Consider the following 21,471-nt stretch of genomic DNA (forward strand, 5'->3'; position numbering starts at 1 on the left):
GGGTGACAGGAGGTAGAAAGCAGGGTGACATATCTAGAGGAAACAGTGTCACACAGCTGTAGGGAACAGGGTGACATGGCTATAGGGCAGAGGGAGACATGGTATTGCAGGATTTCTTCTTGTGATAAGAAGAGGTGCAGGACTGCTCCCCTGAAAGCCTTCCTGACCATGTCCTAAAGGTAAAGAGTCCCTGGAGATTAGGGCCATGGCCAGGATAGGATCACAGGGTCCCTTGAGGAGGTGTGACTGCCCTCTGTCTGTCCCTCCCGGGGCCAGGGGTCCGGGGAGTGACAGTAAAACTCCCACTGTGAGCAGGACTTGAACCTGCGTAAGGAATGACCCCACTGGATTTCAAGTCCAACACCTTCACCACTCAGCCATCATGGCAGCTTGTCCAGGCTGTGTCTGCAGAAGCCCCTGGCTGTAACCCTGCCCAGGAGCACAGCAGAGCCCGGTCCCATCCTGGACATGGATTCTGCCATCCCTGCTTCACATCCAGCTCTGGGACTGGTGTTCGTGCAGCCACCTGCCCCTGCACAGAGCATCCCAGCAGTGCTGCGAATGGGAACTAGCCACAACATCTGTGTTGATGACATGGGGGATGAGCATGGTGGGAGGTCTGTGTCCTGTGTTGTCTCCTTGTATCCAACAGGAAACTTGTCCCGGGACAACTGTCCCCCCCAGTCTTCTTTTCTAGCCTGGAAATATCCCAGCCTTCTCCGTCCCCTCTTTCCACAATATCACTATTGTTGTCTCTGTGACAGCATGTCAAGACACGGCTCTTGGAGGCAGCCTGAGCCATGGACCTGGCAGGTTCTGTCCTGCAGCTGGGAGGAGATGTTCCAGGGTTGTGTGATTCTCATCAGGTTGCTGCCTGAATTTGGGCTTTTGAAACAGGGAGTTTGGAGAAAGGAGGAAGAGGTGGCTGTTGAGAGGAAATCCTTGCTGAGCAAGGTTTGGTAGTGACTTGGCCTCTCCTTTGGAGCATGAATTCAATTTGGAGGGCAGTCCTAGAAGCATTATCCGTGTTTTGGATGGGAGCTGGCTTTGAGGACTCATCCTGAGACATTCAAAGCCCTCGCTGGATTCCTGAAATTGTGTCCAAGAGCTGTGCAAGAGCTTCCCTGTGTCACTGGCACTTCATGCCCCTCCCATGGGGATTTATCAGTAGGGACTTGCACATTACCAGACCCCAAAATGGGGTTTTGAGTGGTCCACCATGATATCAAAAGGATGGGAGGGTCCATTGGAAGGACCTGGAGAGAACCAGAGTGGGAGCAGAGGGACCCGGAGAGCAGTGGCTCTCTGTTTTCCTAACAGGGGAGATTGGAGGGGACTAGACCTGAAAAAAAATGGTCGGAGGGGGTTAAGGAGGTTGAAAGGTGAGGTCTGGAGAGCTCCAACAGAAGTGTCTGAGGAGTCTGGAGGACACCATATCCCACAACTGTTTTTGCAACCTGACTGGACTCACGCTTCCATTGCACTGGTTGGAATTGCCCAGTATTCCTCTGAATCTTTCATTTTGTTGACTTTTTTCCTTATCTAATCTTGCATTGTTGGCAGTGAACAGCTATCTTTATGTACAATTCCTGCATATTTACAGACAAAACAATGTTGCCTGGTTAAAAGAACAGGATGTGTTTACAGAAAAGTCTGAGTTCAACAGAGAGCTGACAGCTCTTCTCTTGTAACAAATGGCACTTTGCAGTATTATGCAATAGAGAAAACCACTAGGTGTGTCATGAGACAGAGTTTTTAAGTCAAGGAAATGTTCAGACTCTTATTTTCACCCTTTAATCTTCCAAGTTTCAGGAAACAGTGACAGCTCTGCCCGAGTAGTGACTTTGCTGGACCCAGCACACAGCTCTCACCATTCTTGAGGAGAGGTAATGGCCTCAAGTTGTGCCAGGAAAGGTTTAGGTTGTATATTAGGAAAAATTCCTTCACTGAAAGGGTGGTCAGGCACTAGAACAAGTTGCTCAGGGCAGTGGTGGAATCACCATCCCTGGAATTGCTCAAAAAACATGGAGATATGGCACCTGGGGACATGAGTTAGTGGTGGCCTTGGCAGTGCTGGGGGAATGGTTGGATTTAATTGACTTAAAGGGCTTTTCCAACCTAAATGATTTTGTGATTCCATGGTTCACTGTTCCCTCTCATCACCTGATGCAATATTAGACACTGCTCTCACCGTAAATCAGCATGTCACTGATTGCAGTGTGAGGGCATAGGATGACCCAGAAGAGCCTTGGAATACCAGGGAACCCCTGCAAGCTCTGCCCATACAGACATTCCTTCACAGGGTTAAGCATTGAATCAAGCCACAAAATCTGTGGTCCTTTTTTGCTTCTGTTCACATATTCAGCCTCTTAAGAATTTAAGCTGCAGTCCAGGAAAAATTGTCCATGGCAGTGGATGACTGATCTCCCAGCTGTGGGGTACAATGAAAACTGCAGTGGGATCTAAAGCTTCTTCCACTCTCTTTGCTTAAATAAATCACTGGAGTGTTTGAAGCTGTGTGTTCTCCTAGCAGCTTTCCAAGGGCTTGACAACTGCTTCTGCTGTGTCCCATATTTCCAGATAAGAAGGGAACTGATTCCAGAGCAGGAAGATACATGGAAAATGGAGAAACCATCTTCCTGCATTCTGTCTTCGACTCTTGCCAGCCCCATCTCCAGAGAAGCCATTGCCACAGCCCTGCCTGAGCCTGGGTGCACAGTCTGGGAGTGAAGCGGAAGGGATGGAAGAAAGGTTTACTAAAGGATGGGGCAGGAAGAAATTTGGTTCATGAGGGGGAGCTGAAGGTTTTATTCAGGGAGTTTGGTCCATGGAAAGGGAAATAAAGCTACAGCCCCTGGGGAGGGATTGTTGTTCTTATGGAGGAAGCGTTCTAGCTGCTTCTCAGGACTGGAGTCCCATATAGGCCTTGCAAGATGAGTATTTTCTGTGGATGGATGTACAGTAGCTTGTGCAGGTGTGTGTGGTGGGTCCTACCACTGTGCTGAAAAGCCACAGATGCCTCTCCATGGCTTTCCAGCCCTGGGCACTGTGCCTGCTGTTTGAGGGAGGTCTGGAAGGAGCCACCAAGCAGCCTTTCCTCAGTAGTGTCTTCCCAGCCTCTTGGACTCACCTGGAGTATCTGCCATGGCTATGAAGTATCTCCATGGCAGGTGGGGAGATGCACCAAGGAGGCTTCATAGCCTTGGGTGTTGAGTCTTTAAAGGAGAGCTTCCAAAAGAGGTGATAATGTCACTCCCAGGGATCACCCAGCTGGAGACACCCCTGAACACCTCAGTGATGCTTGGTGCCACCTCCTGAACATCTCCTGCGGTTGCTGTCACTTATCCCTAAAGGGTTAAAGTTCTCTTTTAGTGTTACAGACTTTCTATATTAAAGCTGGACAATCTGTTTTTGTTAAATGTCACCCCTGTGCTGCTGGGAAGTTTTCCTCCTCTACTTGACCTTACAATTTCTGTGCCGTAACCTATTACTTCTCTCTTTTATCTGTTTCATCCTGCTCACTCCCTCCCTTTATAAGCTCTGCCCTTCATCTATTGGAGCAGAAGCTGCACTGGATACAGTTCTGTAAACTTGTGCCCTGGACAAGGACAGATTATTGGCTTGTACAGGCTATTAGCTCTCAGTTTGTAAATAAATCCACAGTTTGAAATATAGGAAAAATACACCGTTGGCAAGTGAAGAGGAAACTTTGTATGTTTGAAGTTGTACCCAAATTAAATCCTTAATCATTATTAAACTTGAGGCATCATGGTTCACACCTGGGATTTAAATGTGTCACTGCCATCCAAGGCCACGTTAAATGGGGCTTGGAGCAATCTGTTCTAGTAGAAAGTGTACCTGCCCATGGGAAGGGGTGGAACGAGATGACCTTTAAGGTCCCTTCCAACCCAAACCAGTCTGGAATTCTGGGATTCTATGATTTCTATGAAAACAAAGCTGAAGGAGCTTGCAGGAATATTAGAGGTATAAAATGAGAAAGGGGAGGATGTTGCCTTTTGCCATTACGATGGGAAATAGGAATACAATAGTAAGCTCTTTCTTTTGTTTTTGTTGCTGGGGTTTAATGACTTTGTCCTACAGCTACTTTTTAGCAAACACCATCAGTGGTTTATACAGCTCTGGGTTTACACTGGGATTTAGGGGTGAGGATCTGCAGCCTGAGCAGGATCAAGAAGTAATGTTAGCAATACCAAGAGTCTGAGAGAAAAGAAATCTGCATCTTCTCAAGACAGAGAAAATCTGCTGCTTGGTCAGATAACTAATGGATGATAATTGCCCTGGTTGCCTGGATGTCTTGTACACTGATGAATGTACATTGGCTTTGGTAAGCAGGATACCCTGGGTTTTCTGGAGGCTCCAGAGGTTGCACTGGAACACCACAGATCCCAGCTGGAGGTGACATGGGACTGCTTGCCTGACATGTGAAAGCCTTGGGAACTGCACTTAGACCCCAGTAATGGACATGACACATATTGTGAAGGCAGCCTTTGCCTACCAGGGGACTGGAGCCATGGGAGCAGCATGGGGCCACCTGCCCACAAAGACGTGTCCCTGTCCAGTGGCAGTGGGGGTCACCAGCCTGCCAGTGAGGTGTAAAGGAAAATTCCTTGTCTGACCAAGTCTGGCAACTTCTTGTCTCCAGACTGGCAGTGCCACTGGCACCACCTTAGCTGGGACTGAGGTCCCTTCTCAGCAGCAGCACCAGTAAACCCACTAGACTCCCCACACCTCTCACGCTCCCCTAGTCAGACCAGGTTTCCTCACCAGCTTGACCCCAGGTCCCACAGCAGAGTCACAGATGTCTGGATGCTCAAAATAATTTAATCAAACAAAGGAAGCCCTGGCCTTTTATACTCGCACAGTCCAAGCACAGGAAAGTCTGGAGTCATTGGCTCCTGCCATGTCTCCGAGCGTCCCTCACCTGGGTGTGCACTGGTCCCTGTTCCTCTCTGCTGGGAAGGGGCTTCGGTGCCAGATCAGGTGGTGCCACTGGGACTGCCAGGGTGGCTCCTGGATGATCAGACAGGGAAGTTTCCTTAAGAGTCCCTAATGGCAAAGATACTTGTCACAAACACAAAAAAAAGTAGCGAAGCCACACAGCAGGTATCTGGACTTCTGCCTATGCGCCTGGCAGGGTGATCAGAGTCCCTCTGGTGCCAGGGGCCACCTTCTGCTTTGGCTTCAAACTTCTGTTTAGGGGAGAAATAGTGATTTTGCATTTTCAGTTTCTGAAAACCTGGGCCTTCACACATCTTTCTTTCTTTTTTTTTTTTCTTCCACCCCTGCCCAGATTTAAAATGACATCTTTTGGGTAGCAGTTTCCTTTATTATATATGTTTTTCTTTTATTTTGGTTTAATAAGAGCTGTGAAAATATTTGAACAGTAGGAAGGGTTGGTTCCTTAATCCCGGGAGGTTTAAAAGGCTGATTGATGGCATAAAAATTCAGCATTGTCTTTTGTTATCAGTGTCGCCAATGTTCAAAGGAATAAATTATTTCTACCTTCCCATTGGTCCACTGAAGCACAGTCCTTTTCCCTCCTGCATATCATGGAATTATGGAATGGTTTGTGATGGAAGGGACCTTAAAGTTCATCCTCTTCTGCCTCCTGCCATGGGCAGGGACACCTTCCACTGTCTCAGGGGACCTTAAACCCCATCTAGCCTGGCCTTGGACACTTCCAGGCATCCAGGGGCACCCACAGCTCTGGGCACCCTGTGCCAGGGCCTCACCACTCTCCCAGGGAAGAATTTCCTCCTAACCACCTGTCATAATTCACATTGAAATGAATTGCATCACTTAGCCCAAGACTTAGTTCCTTTCTAAGTATTGGCACAGCTATAACTTGGGATTGCCCATATTTCTGTCCGTGTGATTTTGCTGGAGACAGCTTGACCCTGCTCTGTGCTACTGCCTCATTCCTTGACCAGTCTGTGTCACCCTCAATAATCAGCAATTATTTTATAGGAACTTCCAAATCCCTGATGGGACACAACTTTGTTTTGTCTGGACACAAATAGTGGCAGGCCCACCACTCTTACATGCTGTATGTGGACTTCAGGATGCTCCACAAATGCTCCACTGGAAAACGATCAATTTCTGACTTCCCAAACCTTCAGAGATGTCCAACAACAACAACAACAACAACAACAACAAAACAAACAAATAAACAAAAAAAAAAGCCGTATTCCACCATGATCATTTACCATCATGAAGTTAAGCTGATCTCTTTCACTTGCAGGAAAGAAATGTGTGTCTTCATTCCTTTTAAAACTGATTTTTCAAGAAGGAAGTCAGAAGGAATGGAGAAGTGTGCACTTTTTAGCTCATTCCGGAAAGCAATTCAGCAGATATTTCCTCTTGGCTCTATCTGGTCCCAGTTTTTTGAACACACCCATCTTAGACCCAGCTAATTTCTGTCCTGTTGCAAGTGTATAAAGAACTGACTTCTCTCCCAACTCTGCCAGTGCCGCAGAGATGGCAGGTAAGATCAGTCCATTTTCATTATATATGTGCATTTGATATTTCTGATGTGGATATTGGTGCATTCCATGGGTGAACCCAAGGAGATGGGAGGCAGAGTGGAGTGTTGGGACCTGGTTTCATTCCTCCTTCTCCCCTGATGTGTATTTAATTTATTGTGAGAAGTGAGCAAAGACAGCCTGATTTTTTTCCTTGTGCAGAAATATCCTGCAATATATGATTGCAAGGAATAAGCAGCTTTCAATCCCCAGGAAAATGGTCCAAGAATTTTAATGGATTGTAAATGTAAGATAACCTCTCCTACTGTGGGAAATCTGTTAGTTCTTCCAAATTTTGTCTCTATCCTGCTCTAAACAATTAAAAAGTTGACTAAATTACTTAAAATAAATCTAGTTGCAACCTTTGGGCTTAAAATTTCAATTTGGGGAAGGTGCTGTGGCACAATGGGAGATGCTGGTGGAAAAGATCATCCACATTTCTGCTGTTAATGTGAAAGAGGGATAAAGACAAATTTCAAAGAGCAGCAGAAGGACTGGCAGGGGTTGTTGAAAGACTGATGATAGATATGGCAGCTTGTTTTGTTCAGCATCAAGATGGAGGGGGCAGAGAGGGATGTGTGGGGTCAGGCTCCTTTCCACTCTCTGCTTCAGGACATTGCCAAAGACAGGACCCCAGGGCACTGCCCTCTTCCAACTCACCTTCCCAATGTTCTCCACCACTGAGGCTGGACTGTACCTGACTGCCTATTCCTTGGCAGCTATTCAGCCCTGTTGGTTGAGGGTCCCACCCCTCAGAGGTGTCCCTGTATCCTGCCAACACCTACAGCCACAGCCCCAGCCTGAGTCCCACTGACAGACCTGGACAGAGGGCAGCTCGATTTTATTCCTGGATCCTGAAAGTGATATTGGAACCAAACATGTTGATCTGTTCTGAGCCCTCAGTGAAGTCCTGCCCATTGAGGATATATGTTGCATTTCTCTCTAGGCAGGAACTCAAGGATGACGCTTCTGGGATCCATCATCACTCTCTGCGCAGTTGGAACAATGGGATCCTCAGGGCATGGTAGATTCCTTTTTGCCCTCTGGCTGCTGCTGTACTGGAAAGAGTATGAATCAAAACTCAGTCTGAGTTCAGTTAGACACAGCTCCAATAAAGAATTGAAATATCCTGTAGATTGATCCACTAAAAATGAATTTGATACCTGAGAGATTTTCCTAAGGAAACTCCCTATTTAACCAATAGCCTATCTGTGCAAATTGTCCTTTTATGACAGGCAGTTTGGGGAAGATATTGTATCTTTGGCTTCTTCTGTGCACTTTCCCTGGGGAAATGTCTGGAGCCCCAGGAGCAAGCTGAAGGAGCAGCTGAGGGAGCTGGGAAAGGGGCTCAGCCTGGAGAAAAGGGGGCTCAGGGGGGGACCTTCTGGCCCTGCACAACTCCCTGACAGGAGGGGACAGCCGGGGGGGTCGGGCTCTGCTCCCAGGGAACAGGGACAGGAGGAGAAGAAATGGCATCAAATTGTGCCAGAGGTTTTGATTGGATATCGGGGGAAATTTCTTCATGTAAAGAATTGGGAAGCTTTGAAACAGGCTTCCCAGGCCAGTGGTGGAGTCACCATCCCTGAAAATGTTAGAAAGCCCTGTGTATGTGGCAGCTGGGGACATGGTTTTGTCGAGGACAAAGCTTCTGTGTATGTTATAATTGAGTATCCTCAATTTCTGCTTTTTCTTCTTTTACTTTTTTGAGCAGAGGTGTCAGAGGTGCTGTCAGATTCATCGCTTCTGAGCATCATTACTGAGGCCAGGCAGTTGGTAGACACCACATATTTACAGTCTCGAAAAAGGTGAGTTCTTCCTGCATGACAGTCCCAAATATTTTCTGGCAATAAGATTAAATATACGTGTGTTTTCTCTGTGTTCCAATGCATATTTATTATGGAGAAGCCTTAGTGCCAGGGCTCTCCTTGTCATAACTAGAGGGATGGTTTTGCCCAGTTTGGCTGGATTCTGGTCCCAGGACCACCAACCATTACCTCCAAGTATTTTTTCCTCACCTACACTGTCATGAGCACCTCTCATTGATCCATAATGTTCAGACATGGCAGACATGTGTGAGTCCTCTCCTGTCAGCAGGAATTCTGCCCCTGTCTGGAAGGACTGGAGTTGTGCGGATGGACACCACGTCCCAGATAAGTGTCAGTGGAAGTCAAACCCCAGGTATCCTCTGTGATTGCCCCAAGAGGCCGGTTCCAGGCAGTGGGATGATTTGGGAAGGAGTCTTTCTCCACTCATCCTACAGAACTAGCAAGACAGAGCCTTGAGACCAGAAAGAGACGGAACAGGAGCGAGGTTATCCCTCTGTTCACAGAATGCACCTTGCAACATAATACGTGTAAAACTTTATCCAGTCACAGCTCATTGATCTGGATTTCCACGATAGAACAAAGTTTATTGTGACAAGGAAGTGTGACTGCAAACTTGAAGTAGGGGATTATTGTGCTTTGTTTGCCAAACCATCTGAGCTGACGTGCTGATTTGCAGACAGCTGGTCTTACTGGGCAGGGCCTGCATGTGGCCCCACAGTGTTGTCACAGCTAATTACACCCAGTCCAGTATGACAGAGGAGCTCTGATTTCAGAAGTGGTGCTTCATGGAACTCTTCTATGTTCAGCCTAAAGAGAAAACTGGAGGAAAAGATTGTCAATCCGATGGATTTCCTGAAGCACCTAAAGGACCCTATCGGAAGAACCAGATCTGCAGTCCGTGCTGCTGATTACTTGGAAACTACTTTGAAACTCCTCAAAAGCAAGTTACATCTCCCTGGGGAACAGAGTTTCAATGTCACAGGTAATGTGATTTAGACCAAAATGTCTTACAAATAGCTAAGAGCAGGAAATGTGCTACATCAGGTGGCAGAGAGCAGCTCTGCCATGACCCAAATAACCAAGGATAAAACCCTTCCCCAACAGGGGAATAGATTTGAAGGTTGCTCAGAGACAGACCAGACCCCGAGGTGTTTTATTCATCATCTTTGAGAGTGCATCTCTCCTATCCTTGTGAAAACAGCCTAACAATACCTGTGACAAACCTGTGACAAAACCCACTAGCAACTGTAACCACTGAGAACCCTCCATCTTCTTCTTCTGCTCCTCACACCCAGATCGTACCACTCTGCAAACTCGTTGTTTTGTTCCCAGCTGGGGTAAAACCTTCCTGGTGATGATGCTCTCCACATTCCCCTGGAAAATTGCTTCATGCCCATCCAGCTTCCCTGGTGCAGAGGGGAAGGCTGATCCACAAAAGGGTTTAGGCATCAAATTAACAATTCCAATTCAGATGTTTTATATCCACAGCTCCAATTCATCTGGCTCAAATGTTGACCTAGAACACTGAGAAGCTGAAACAACAAAAGAAGAGTAGGATCAGATGCTACTTTACAGGATTTCTCTTGCAGACCTGCTGAGCAGGAGACAGAAGGAGATGATTTCCAAGGGCACTGGCTGTGACTACCAGACTCGTTCCATTAAATGCCCAGAGAGGGACTTTTACCGTACCATTACTGGGGAATGCAACAACAGGTAGGATTTGTGTGTGGACAAGGAGAGTCTCAAGTCTATATTCGGACCCTGGGCAGGTGATTTGTGAAAGTTCCTTTCGAAAGGGCAAGAAGAGTGGAATGTGCAGTTTAATAAGCCTATAACAGAGGATTCATTTCTACATTTGACTGTCAGGAAAAAGATGTGATCTCTTGAAACTTTCAGATTTGTACCCACTGCCCTTTTTGTGCTGCTTTGGATGAAGGAAAGGACTTCTTGGGGTGGGGGCAGGTGAGAAGCTGAGGAAATTTTGAGGCTATGACTCAGACTCATTTTGCTGGAGACTACAGGAAATCATCCCTCCACTCTTTCATAGGATAATACTAATTTCCCCAGCTGATTCAGATGGTAATATTCGGCAGTTGATGTATCTCTGTGATGAGTAAGGACAGGAATTAAATAAGACTTTAATTCTCGGCTCTTCCAACTTTATTTAAGAAAATTAGTTCTTCAGCTTTTATTTGAGCATAATTTCCCTCCAGGTTCAGAGCTGGGATAAAACATTTACTTCCTTTTTTTTTTTAATTTTTAAATTTATAACCAGAGAATGACCTAATTGCTACTCTGACAATGGCAGTCAAGGCTCCTTGTCCTTCTGTGCCAGTGCCAGCCCCCAAATCTGAGTGAAACTTCCTTCCAATGTGCATCTGGCATGAAACAGATGTGCCAAATGTGATGGCATAACATAGCTCTGCATCACTGTGTGGGGAGCTCACATTCATTGGGTTTTCCAGTCTGTTCCCATGGGCTCCAGGGCCTCCAGCCCTTCAAGGACAGCATTGTCTGTCTGCCCAGAAAGGGTGTAGAGTCTCATTCACTGGGGATATTCTAGAACTACCTGGACACAGTCCTGTGCCATGTGGTCTGAGATGACACTGCCTGAGCAGAGACATGGGACCAGGTGACCTCAGTGTGGTCTCTTCCAGAGAAACCAATTGTGGGATTTTGTGTCCCTGCTGATTTGAGGCTCAGGGTAGGGTTGTCCTTGGCCTTGTTGGGCTGTTGGAGAGATGGGGAGGCACTGGGCTTGAGGGATCCCTGTGGTGTTAATATTTTCCTAAGGATCTTGCTCAGCTTGAGGCACACACCATGAGAATAGTTTGCCTGCAAGGACAGTAATAAAAATCAGAACAAGATCCTGCTGGTTCTGAGTCCTTAATATTTGATGGAATTGCTTTGGCTCTGGCACAGTCATTTTTCTAGGACATGCTCTTATTTCACAGCACACTACTGTAAACACTGGGTAGTTATCTCCTTTTCTAGTGCAGAATCACAGAATCATTTAAGTTGGAAAAGACCTCCAAGACCATCACGTCCAACCTTTGACTCATCCCGACCTTGTCAACCAGACCAGAACCCCGAGTGCCACATCATATAGACAGACATTGCCTGAGTTTTGTGCCTGCAGAGCTACAGATCATTGGCTCAAACAGAATTATTGCTCTTCTGAACACAAAATGATGATTTAAGCAATTCAAGCTTTTTGGAGCAGTGTAAGGCAACACCATAATGGCCAGAGCTCCAGGCTGAAAGGGTCTGTGTAAAACCTTCCCCAAGGGGCAGCCTTGGCACAGATCCCCACAGGGGTGGAGAATCCTCATCCTTGGAAGCTTCCCGCCCCTAGCTGGACAAGACATGGCCACCCTCACCGTGCTGATGACCCTGCTGTGAGTCTGATTTTGAGAGAGCAGTGAAGACAGAGGTGGTACAGAGATTTAAATGCCAAATAAAATTAATGTAGGTTTAAATGATAGATAAAATTATTAGAGTGACACAGGGCACCTTTTTTAAAAAAGTTGATTTTTCTCCACAGTAATAACCTTGGTATAATTTGCTTCTTGGTGTTTTCCCAGTCTTATCCCTGTTACCAAAGAGCTCAGACATTGAATAAAGGGCTGTGAAATGTTGGTCTGTACAAGGCTGCTGATGTTTGAAAAAATAACAGAAGCTGTTTTTCTGGCGATGCTGCAGAAATCACTCCCACCTGGGGTCCTCTAACCATGCCTTCGCACGCTGGCTCCCAGCCATATACGAAGACGGAGTGTCTGTTCCCAGAGGAGCAAGTGAAGGGAAGCGCTACAATGGATTCGCACTCCCACTGGTGAGAGCTGTTATCCTAATCCAGCCGTGAGCATGGACACTGCCCTCAATGCAGGAAGGAAGCAGTGGCAGCATCTAGAGTGTAAATTGCTTGATCTTTGATCTCAGGCTGCTTTTCCATAACTGAGTTTTGGCTCAGGTTAATATTTTTTGTTGGAGACAGACATGAGCAGAAAAGGTGGATGTTTCCCTCAGCAGTTTCTGAAGTGTGTGGCCCAAGGATTGCTGCAGTCAGTGCTCAAGGAGGGTTGTACAAACCACAAGGCTTGGAATTCCTCAACCATGTTCTTTTTCTGGTGTTCATGGGCAAGTTTCAGCTGGAATGGGCTTTCCATTAAGCTGGGTTTGGCTGAAGGACTGTGTAATCTACTTTTACACCTGATTGGATAGAGCTGGGTAATGACATGGAGCTGTGTAATGCCAAAATTAACTCTTAGTAATTTATCTAAGATCATCTTGTGCATGATCTACAACTACCTGAAAGGAATAGGGGGGGTTGGCCTCTACTCCAAGGGAACAAGTGACAGAACAAGAGGAAATAGCTTCAAATTGTGCTATAGGAGGTTTAGGATATTAGGAAAAAAGTCATCACTGACAAAGTGGCTAAGCATTGGAGCAGGATCTCCAGGGCAGTGGAGGAGTCAATCCCTGGAGGTATTCACAAAAAAGGTAGATGCTGCACTTTTCAATATGGTTTAGAGGGAATGAGGATACTCAAAGGTGATGATCTTGGAGGTCTTTTCTGACCTTCATGATTGTGTGATTTCAAGATCTCACAGTGGGAATTCAAGTGAGAGGCAAATCCAACGTGGCAGAGACAGTCATATTTTCATTTCGGTTTTCTGCAGGTTCGAAAAGTATCCAATGAAATTGCTCACACGGCCAACAAGAACATCACTGCAGACCAGCAGCTCTCACTGGTCTTCATGCACTGGGGACAGTGGGTCAACCATGACATCGACTTGGCCCCTTCCAGTGGGGAAGGAGCCAGCCTGGATCTCCAGTGCCACACCAGCTGTGCCTTCAAGCCCCCCTGCTTCCCCATTAAGGTACCCTGACTTCTCACCCACACCACACTCTATTACAGCAGCAAAAAGAAAACCACAGGACTTTCAGATGCATCACTTGGCTCATATTTGCTTTAGTTGCCCCCTGACGACCCACGGATGCTGAGCTCTGACACCTGCATGCCGTTTGTGCAGTCAGCCTCTGCGTGCAACCCCGGGACCTTCCGCCGGGAGCAGCTCAATGCCGCCACGTCCTTCATTGACGCCAGCACAGTGTACGGCAGCGATGACTCCCTGGCGAGGAGCCTGAGAAATCTCACCAACCAGCTGGGTTTGATGGCTGTGAACCAGGATTTCATGGATGCAGGGCTGGAATTACTGCCCTTCGAGAACACAATGAAGAGTGTTTGTGTTCTCACCAACAAGAGCGCCAATATCCCCTGTTTTAAAGCAGGTAAGGTGCAGCTGGGGGGTTGTTTTCAGTGGGTCATAAAGTTAAAAAGGGACAAATATCTCCTTATAGGATCCTTGTGGGTCCCTTCCAACAGAGTATATTCTGTGTTTCTCTGATATTTGAATGAGGCACTTCAAGACATGACTGTCGCCCTGATCTTTTTCAGCCTTCTGATGTTTGCGTTTTTGTAGTGGAGTTTCTCACAGATTTTCATGTAAACGAAGTTATGTTATTGTAAACTGTCCTTCTTGTTTATCATTCCTCTCTTCAGGAAGGACAACTGATAGACTTCTAGTTTGACCAGTGTGGTCAGAGAGGTGGCAACCTCATTGTCAAATCCATGGTCATTGTCCAAAATCTATATAAACCCAAGTAGAAAAATAAACTTCCCTCTTTTTGCCCTGATGACTTAACTGCGTGCGTCGTTCATTTTGTGTCCTATAGCAACACATGACTATGTAAGGTGAAAGACATGGAATCTTCCCCCCAATTAGAAAAGAAAAATAATCAAGCAATAATCGATTAATAAACATTAAAATTATTCTAATTTCCCAGAAGAATTACAGAAAATTGTTCTTTCTCTATAAAGTCTTTTCAAAAGCAGGAGAAATTTTCAATAGAATAGACACCAGTGCTTAAAACTTCTCAGGAGCATTTTTCTTCTACCTAGAATTCACCATTTATTACTTGAACGCCAACTGTCAGCTTGTCAGCACTGACAGGCTGAGAAAGTTGAGGCTATTCAGCCTGAAGAAGAGGAGGTTGTGTGGAGACCTCACAGCACCTTCCAGGATCTGAAGGGACTACAGGGAAACTGGAGAGGGACTGCATCAGTTACCGAAGTGTGAGAACAAGGGGGAATGGCTTCTGACTGAAAGAGAGTAGATTAAATTAGATAAACAGAAGAAATTTTTTCCTGTGAGAGTGGTGAGGCCCTGGCAAAGTTTGCCCAGAGAAGCTGTGGCTGCCCTTGGATCCCTGGAAGTGTCCAGGGCCAGGCTGAATGGGGCTTGGAGCAACCTGGGGTAGTGGAAGGTTGAAATGGGATGGGCTTTTAAGTCCCTTCCATTCTGTGATTCTATGATTTAGTTTTCAACCCAATCAAGACTAACAATTAAACACTCTTAAGCAATGTAGTCAATTGATTAATTAACTAACTCACCCTATATCAGAAGAAAAGTCTAGAAATTTGTCTGAAATTTTAACAAACTGAGGACAAACACAGAACTTACTCGAAGTGATCCATCATAGGAATAACATTAAAAAACCCATTATAAATGTGAAGCTTGCAAAATCAATCATAAGAATACAGTGTTCTCATTTCCTCATTCTCTGCCCATGAGAAGGGCTCCTTGCTGTGTGAGGAAATGCTCAGTGCTTCTGCCATTATCTCACAGAGGGTCTTCACTGAGTCCCCTCCAGTTCTCATAGAATCACAGAAGGGTTTGAGTTGGAAGGGAACTTAAAGACCATCTTGTTCCACCTCCTGTCATGGGCAGAGACACTTTAAACTACCCCAGGTTGCTTCAAGCCCTGTCCAGCCTGGCCTTGGACACTTCCAGGGATGGGTCACCCACAGCATTATTGCAAGGAACATTACCACTTGTTACTTGTCTGTCCTAACACAAAAACCTGCTTCTGAAATTGAAAGCATTGTACAAAATTCCTAAAATATTTTCATTTTAGGTGACAAACGGGTGACAGAAAACCTGGGACTCTCTGCAATGCACATTCTCTTTGTCCGAGAGCACAATCGCCTGGCTACGGAGCTGAGGAAATTAAATCCCCACTGGGATGGGGAAAAGCTTTACCAGGAGAGTCGAAAGATTGTGATTGCCATAAACCAGGTACTGATTACTGTTTGCTGTTTATCATCCACACACTTAGAAATGGTTTTTCCTCCAGGTGAAAGGAATCAGTGGTGTTATTTGTAGGTGTTGGAAATGGTGAATGAGGCTGGTTCATATGAGACAGCGTGGATATCCAGAGCTCTTTTATGCATCTTACTAATTCATCAATTATTTATTATCTTAATGTATAAATAAATTATTAGATAAAATAATGTCACATTTTAAAATAATTATAATCCATAATGCCAAACTTATTAATTGCTACAGCTTTTTTTTTCTGGAGATTTTAATGAATTCTGCTGCAGAGAATCCACTTTCATTCTCTGTACTTGACTTTTGATGCCATTTCTGCTGCAGCTGCTGGTAACTTGCTGTGCTCTTGTGCTTTTTCAGATCATAACGTACAGAGATTACCTCCCACTCCTGCTGGCTGAGGAGACCAGCAAGTGGATCCCTTTGTACAGTGGTTACAATGAAAAGATGGATCCAAGAGCCTCAAATGTTTTCTCCCTGGCTTTCCGGTTTGGCCACACATCGGTGCAGCCTTTTGTGTCCCGTTTGAATGAGAGCTTTCAGCCTCTCGGTTCCTCCTCCCATGTCCCTCTGCATTTGACCTTTTGTGCTCCATGGAGAATTATAATGGAAGGTAAGAACATGGAGCAGTGGTCCTGGTCTGGTCCTGAGGTGGAGATCAGCTTGTCAGGCACATGGAATTACAGAATCCCAGAATCATTTAGGTTGAAAAAGATTTCCAAGACCGTCAAGTCCAACCCGTGATCCTCACCTTGTCACCCAGCCCAGAGCACTGAGTACCATGTCCATTTCTTGGACACTTCCCAGCTCAGCAAGACCTGACAGTGAGATATTTCACATCCACTCAGATGGTGCAGCTGCTCCTGCTGCTCCAGGAGGCAGGAGACTCTCTGTCCCAAATGTCAATCCACTGAAGTCTATGTCAATCAAAGCTCTTATAACCCCCTATAATCAGGAGACATGGACAGAGGGTGATGCATCCGGTTTAACTGAGATAAAGCAGCATCACTCCTTCCTAGAGGTGCCCATCCCTCTTCCTGGCTCGAAGTGGAGTTATGGGGTCCTGCTTTTACACAGCTGAGATCCTCACATTAGTCTTTCTGAGGAAGACAAATGTCTCTTACAAAATCAGTTAGCTAATTACGAGAAATATAATTACACATGTGCAACCAATTTTCCTGTGTTTTGCTCATACTGTCTCCTTAATTGCTATGAAAAAGACGTGGATAGTCAGACATGAATTAATTCTATCACTGCATTTAATGTTTTAATAAATGTCTGTTAATTAATAGTGAATTATAAACAAAATCTATTGCAAAACCTGAAACCTTGGACAGACCCCCAAGCACCAGGACATAATGGAGCCTTGCAGGCTGAGGAGCAGACTTGGAAAGGGACTGGTGCACAAGTGGATTTAGGGGTGTGAAAGGAAAAGCTGAGGGATGGGGAGGGATAAGGAATATAGTTACTTTACTATGTGAGGCTTTATTTCCTGGCACCTGCAGAAATGTACAGATTCATACAGGTACCACTCTTAGGGAGGAGAGGCCCTGGCACAGGTTGTCCAGAGCAGCTGTGGGCGCCCCAGCCCTGGAACTGTCCAGGGTCAGGCTGGATGGGGCTTGGAGCAACCTAGGATAGCGGAAGGTGTCCGTGCCTGTGGCAGGTGGTGGAATGAGATGGGCTTTAAGGTCCTTTCCAAATCAAACCTCTCTGTGATTCTATGATTCCATATACACATGGTGAAATGAAAATATGGAGATGAAAACCCCACCCAGCCCACAGTTGACTGTTTCAGCTGAGTGAAAGGGACCATCAAAGCTACACTTTGGCACAAAAAAAAAAATTTTCCCTTGATTTGCTATGGCTGCAGGAGGCATCGACCCCCTGATCCGGGGCATGGTTGTGGATCATGCAAAACTCATGAAACAGAACCAGCTGCTCATTGAGGAGCTCCAGAACCACCTCTTTGAGCAGACAGAGGTGATGGGTCTGGATCTAGGGGCCATGAACATGCAACGGGGAAGAGACCACGGCCTTCCAGGTAAGGAGACACAAATCCACACCTCGTGTGAATACAACCTTTTTTTTTCTGCTGCTGCTCATTCCATGAATGAATTAAACTTTTCCTATACTAATGGGAAGAACCAGTACCTTGATTTGAGGGTGAAGGATGAACAGAGAGCCAAGCTCATGGAATAAAAGGTTTCTGTATTATAAAAATCTTTTTTGTGAGACATTTACAGCAAGGACAAAACAATTAGAAATCAAAGATGATATTTGAGATAATGTAAGAAAGCGGGTGAGAGACAGTGGTGTATTGCAAAGAGGCAACATATGTGGTAAAGAAGGTACAGACACAAGTGAACAAATTCAGCTTTCTCATGGACTTGAACAGGTCTCCTAGGCTTTATTCTTTGCCCATCAATCTTTATGTGTGTCCCAGACAAGCCAGAGTTCTGAGCAGAAGTGGCTTGCACCCACCGGTGGGACTGCCCCAAGCGCTAGAGAACACATGCTCTTGGGTTAAACACAACCAAATTTCCTCTTTTCTAAGAATTTGGTCCTAGAAATTTTGTCTCCCAAAGCAGCAAGGACTGATGCATTCACCCTCAGCAGCAGAAAGATAGAGCCAACAGGATGAGATGTAGTCCCAAAGACAACCTAAACTGTTACTTTAGTGTACCTCTGAGAAGGACCTTTGAAAATGTGGTGTTTGTTGGTACTGCCTGGACAATAGTGCCTTCCAGATCCTTTGCCATGAGAAGAAGCAGGCAGTGTTCATGGGCCAAGAAAGGTGCTGTGGAGATGTGGTGGTGGGTTCTGGTCATCTACTGCTCCTGCTCTTGCAGGTTACAATGCCTGGAGGGGCTTCTGTGGGCTCTCCCAGCCCCAAACTAGAGAAGAATTATCTGAGGTGCTGGGCAATCCCAAACTGGCCAAGAAGTTCATGAATGTGTATGGGACACCGTCCAATATCGACCTCTGGATTGGGGCAGTTGCAGAGCCTGTGGTTCCCCAGGGCAGAGTTGGGCCCCTCTTGTCCTGCATTATTGGCACCCAGTTCAGGAACCTGCGTGATGGGGACAGGTGAGAGATACGTTCCCTGTGGCATTTTTTAGGGGGTAAAAGCTGACATCTCCCGTGACACACTCATCCAACCCATCTACAGCACTCCAGTGAGTGCTCCCAGCAAGGTTTCCGAGCTCCCTTGATTTTAGCCCAGTTGTCAAAGGACTGTTTTTTGCAGCCTGTTTCTCTAGATTCACATGGCTGATGAGCATCAGCTCCAGATCATGAGGGATCTGCTGTGGCCTCTGCCTGAGGTGATTTTTGCTCTCAGGGCATAAATCCCTGCATCCCAGCAGCCTGCTGATGCTGTGTGGAAGAGGCAGGCTCTCTGCACTGGCAGAATCCAGATCTGGCCACACTGGAGACACCTCTTTCTAAAGGGGTGCGCCTGGAGAATGTGGATCTAAGCACCATTCAGACTCACCTTGGGCAGGTTCCCATCTCAGCAAGTAACCAGAGATTATAAACTGCTTCTGAAAATTTCATTGCAGATTCTGGTGGGAAAACCCAGGAGTTTTCACTCCACAACAGTTGCAAGCATTGAGAAAAATCTCAGTGTCGAGGGTGATCTGTGACAATACTCATATCAAAAAGATACCCAGGGATGTGTTCATGATCAACACTTATCCTGAGGACTTCACTGATTGCCAAGAGATTGACGTGCTTGACCTCTCATCCTGGAAAGATGAGCCTGAGAGTGCCGCAAAAGGTACCAGTGGTCTGAGATCTGTCAAAAATAATTAATGTGCTGAGGTCTCTTCCATGCCTAAAAAAATGAAAGAATTAAGGTTTCCACAGTGACGCTTCCCCGCAAAAGAAGACGACTGTTCATTTAGCTACATTCAGACACCACTAGAGGCAAGGGTGCTGTTAACTGGGTTTCCAGGCAATCCATCCCTTTCAGCAGATGGGAAATCCTTCAAAATCCAGCCTGTACTGGACCTTGGGAATGTGTCCTCTAAAGACCTTATTCCAGAACAACCATAGTCTTTCCTGACAGGAAAGCTGTTGATGAAAAATCAACTACAATTAGCCAACCTGCTCCAAGGTCTTACTCTGCTGCTCCAAGTTCCTGCTCTCCCCTCATCTTCCCCAAAGCTTTAAATCAGTTTAAGGTATATCTGGAGTAGTTTTGACACTGTATGGCCTCCCCCACCAGTAGCTGAACACACATGATCAAAGGTTATGATGTGCCACAGTAAAACAATGTCTTTGTCTGAGAGATGTGGACAATCAGTGTCCTACTGAAACACTTTTGACCAGGGCTCTCCCAGCTGAAATGATGTGAGAGAACAGGGACTTGAAGAATGGACTAGATTGGAATCTTTTGCCTTTTGACAACCCATTTATAGATGATCACAATACTTGGGGATTACCTACACTGTCCTTCTGCAAGGCACAGACCACAAAGCATCTCCATGCAGTTCCTGTATTGAGTTTGAGTAACTATTTGAGGGAAACACTGTTGTTTAAGACAGATACTTGCACTTAAAGGCTACATTACAGTGGCTTTACCCTGTTCTTTAGGACCCGAGTCCAGCTCACCTTCTCTCTAAACAACAGAGTTTTTTCATTTCTTTTTTTATTGAATTGTTATGGTCACTAAAATGTGTTGAGCTGCTTCCTGTTACTCCTTTCTCACTAGGCTTGGGGGAAGTCAAAGTGTTTGTGTAACCAAGAGAGTAAAATTCCAGGGCTAAAAGCAGCTGCTAGAAGTTTAACCTTTTGAAATGGCAAGAAATTGCCCCCAAACCACTCATTCTAAGACTGGAAATAGCACGGTGTCTCAGAGGTGCAAGGATACAAGGATGACAGAAAGGGGGACAGAAATGGTGTGTCCAGGAATGACTTTATGCCTCTAAGCAGTTTTTTCTGCTTTATTGACAGTTTCTAATCCTGCTCATCAGACCACTGTTGGAAACTCCTAATGGTGGCAGTGAGCTGCTGCTGGGTAACTCCTGCCTGGACATGAGGCTCTGCTGGCTGCTGTTGACAACATCAGCACATGGTTTTCCGGCGGGGAGCTCACGACTACGTCATCTGTTCTATTTCCTGTAATGTGGCTTTTTAAAATAGAATTTCTTTCTAAAAACTTCCAGTAATGTAAGTCTTCAGATGGAAGGGCAATGATGCTTTATTTTCTGTTGCCCTAAAAAATTGATCAGAGGCTTTCTGACTGTCTAAAAGTGTAATTATGACAAGTTTTTTTACTTCCCATCCTGAATGGGTGTCAAACCTGCAGGCTGGCATGGTTGCATTGCAAAATCAAAATCCATATCCTTTGTACCTGCTCAGAAATTAGCACATTCATGCAATCTTCACCAAAACTTCCCCAGTCTCTTGGTTTTGCACAAGAGAAGAAGCTGTTCAGGCTGCTTCTAATCAGCAGTGAGATTTCAGCCTTTGAAGACACTGAAGCATGGCAGCTGCATCTTGAAGCCTTGAAGCAAGTTTTATTTAAATCCTACAGTGAACCTGTGTTGTTTGGGTGTTCTGGGCAATAATAAAACACATCCTTGTGCACTCACCTACAGTCATCAATGACAGCCTGGGGGCAGAGAGGTAGGAAATCTTTCCATCAGAAAAGGACCCGGAGGAGCTGGTTGACAGTGGCTGAACAAGTGCCCAAGTGTGCCCAGGTGGGCGAGTCCAATGGCACCTGGGCTGTGCCAGACACAGTGTGACCAGCAGGACCAGGGCAGTGACTGTCCCCCTGTGCTGGCACTGCTGAGGCCCCACCTCAAATCCCATGTTCAGTTTTGGGCCTCCCACTGAAAGAATGTGAAAGGCTGGAGCACTTTCAGAGAAGGGAACGGAGCTGGGGAAGGGACTGAAGCACTAGAACCAGCTGAGGGA

At 46.0% G+C, this 21,471-nt stretch overlaps 1 protein-coding gene and 1 non-coding gene across 2 annotated transcripts; one reads left to right on the forward strand and one right to left on the reverse strand.

The window, feature by feature from the left end:
* Positions 1–303: 303 nt before the first annotated feature.
* On the reverse strand, positions 304–390 carry TRNAS-UGA (transfer RNA serine (anticodon UGA)). Its single transcript has one exon. It is a non-coding gene; the product is annotated as a tRNA-Ser (tRNA).
* A 7,079-nt stretch (positions 391–7,469) lies between these two features.
* LOC136299860 (myeloperoxidase-like) lies at positions 7,470–21,115 on the forward strand. Its single transcript, XM_066201846.1, has 13 exons — positions 7,470–7,566; positions 8,251–8,347; positions 9,175–9,350; positions 9,958–10,081; positions 12,071–12,200; positions 13,048–13,248; positions 13,345–13,660; positions 15,347–15,507; positions 15,904–16,156; positions 17,417–17,587; positions 18,396–18,633; positions 19,107–19,324; positions 20,503–21,115. The coding sequence occupies exons 1-13, from the start codon at positions 7,470–7,472 to the stop codon at positions 20,541–20,543; spliced, it is 2,223 nt and encodes a 740-aa protein (XP_066057943.1). The 3' UTR covers positions 20,544–21,115.
* Positions 21,116–21,471: the final 356 nt, after the last annotated feature.

Source organism: Chamaea fasciata, unplaced genomic scaffold (genome assembly GCF_029207755.1).
Source record: "Chamaea fasciata isolate MVZ Bird 193981 ecotype frontalis unplaced genomic scaffold, bChaFas1.0.hap1 SCAF_21, whole genome shotgun sequence".
In the NCBI taxonomy this organism is placed as follows: domain Eukaryota; kingdom Metazoa; phylum Chordata; class Aves; order Passeriformes; family Sylviidae; genus Chamaea; species Chamaea fasciata.

What these genes read in the sequence shown, in the direction of transcription:
- LOC136299860 (XM_066201846.1), top strand. Translation starts at nt 7,470, where the DNA reads ATGTTGCATTTCTCTCTAGGCAGGAACTCAAGGATGACGCTTCTGGGA. An exon ending in CCCCCTGCTTCCCCATTAAG is followed by an intron (nt 13,249 to 13,344) that starts GTACCCTGACTT and finishes TATTTGCTTTAG; the next exon opens with TTGCCCCCTGACGACCCACG. An exon ending in TATCCCCTGTTTTAAAGCAG is followed by an intron (nt 13,661 to 15,346) that starts GTAAGGTGCAGC and finishes TTTTCATTTTAG; the next exon opens with GTGACAAACGGGTGACAGAA.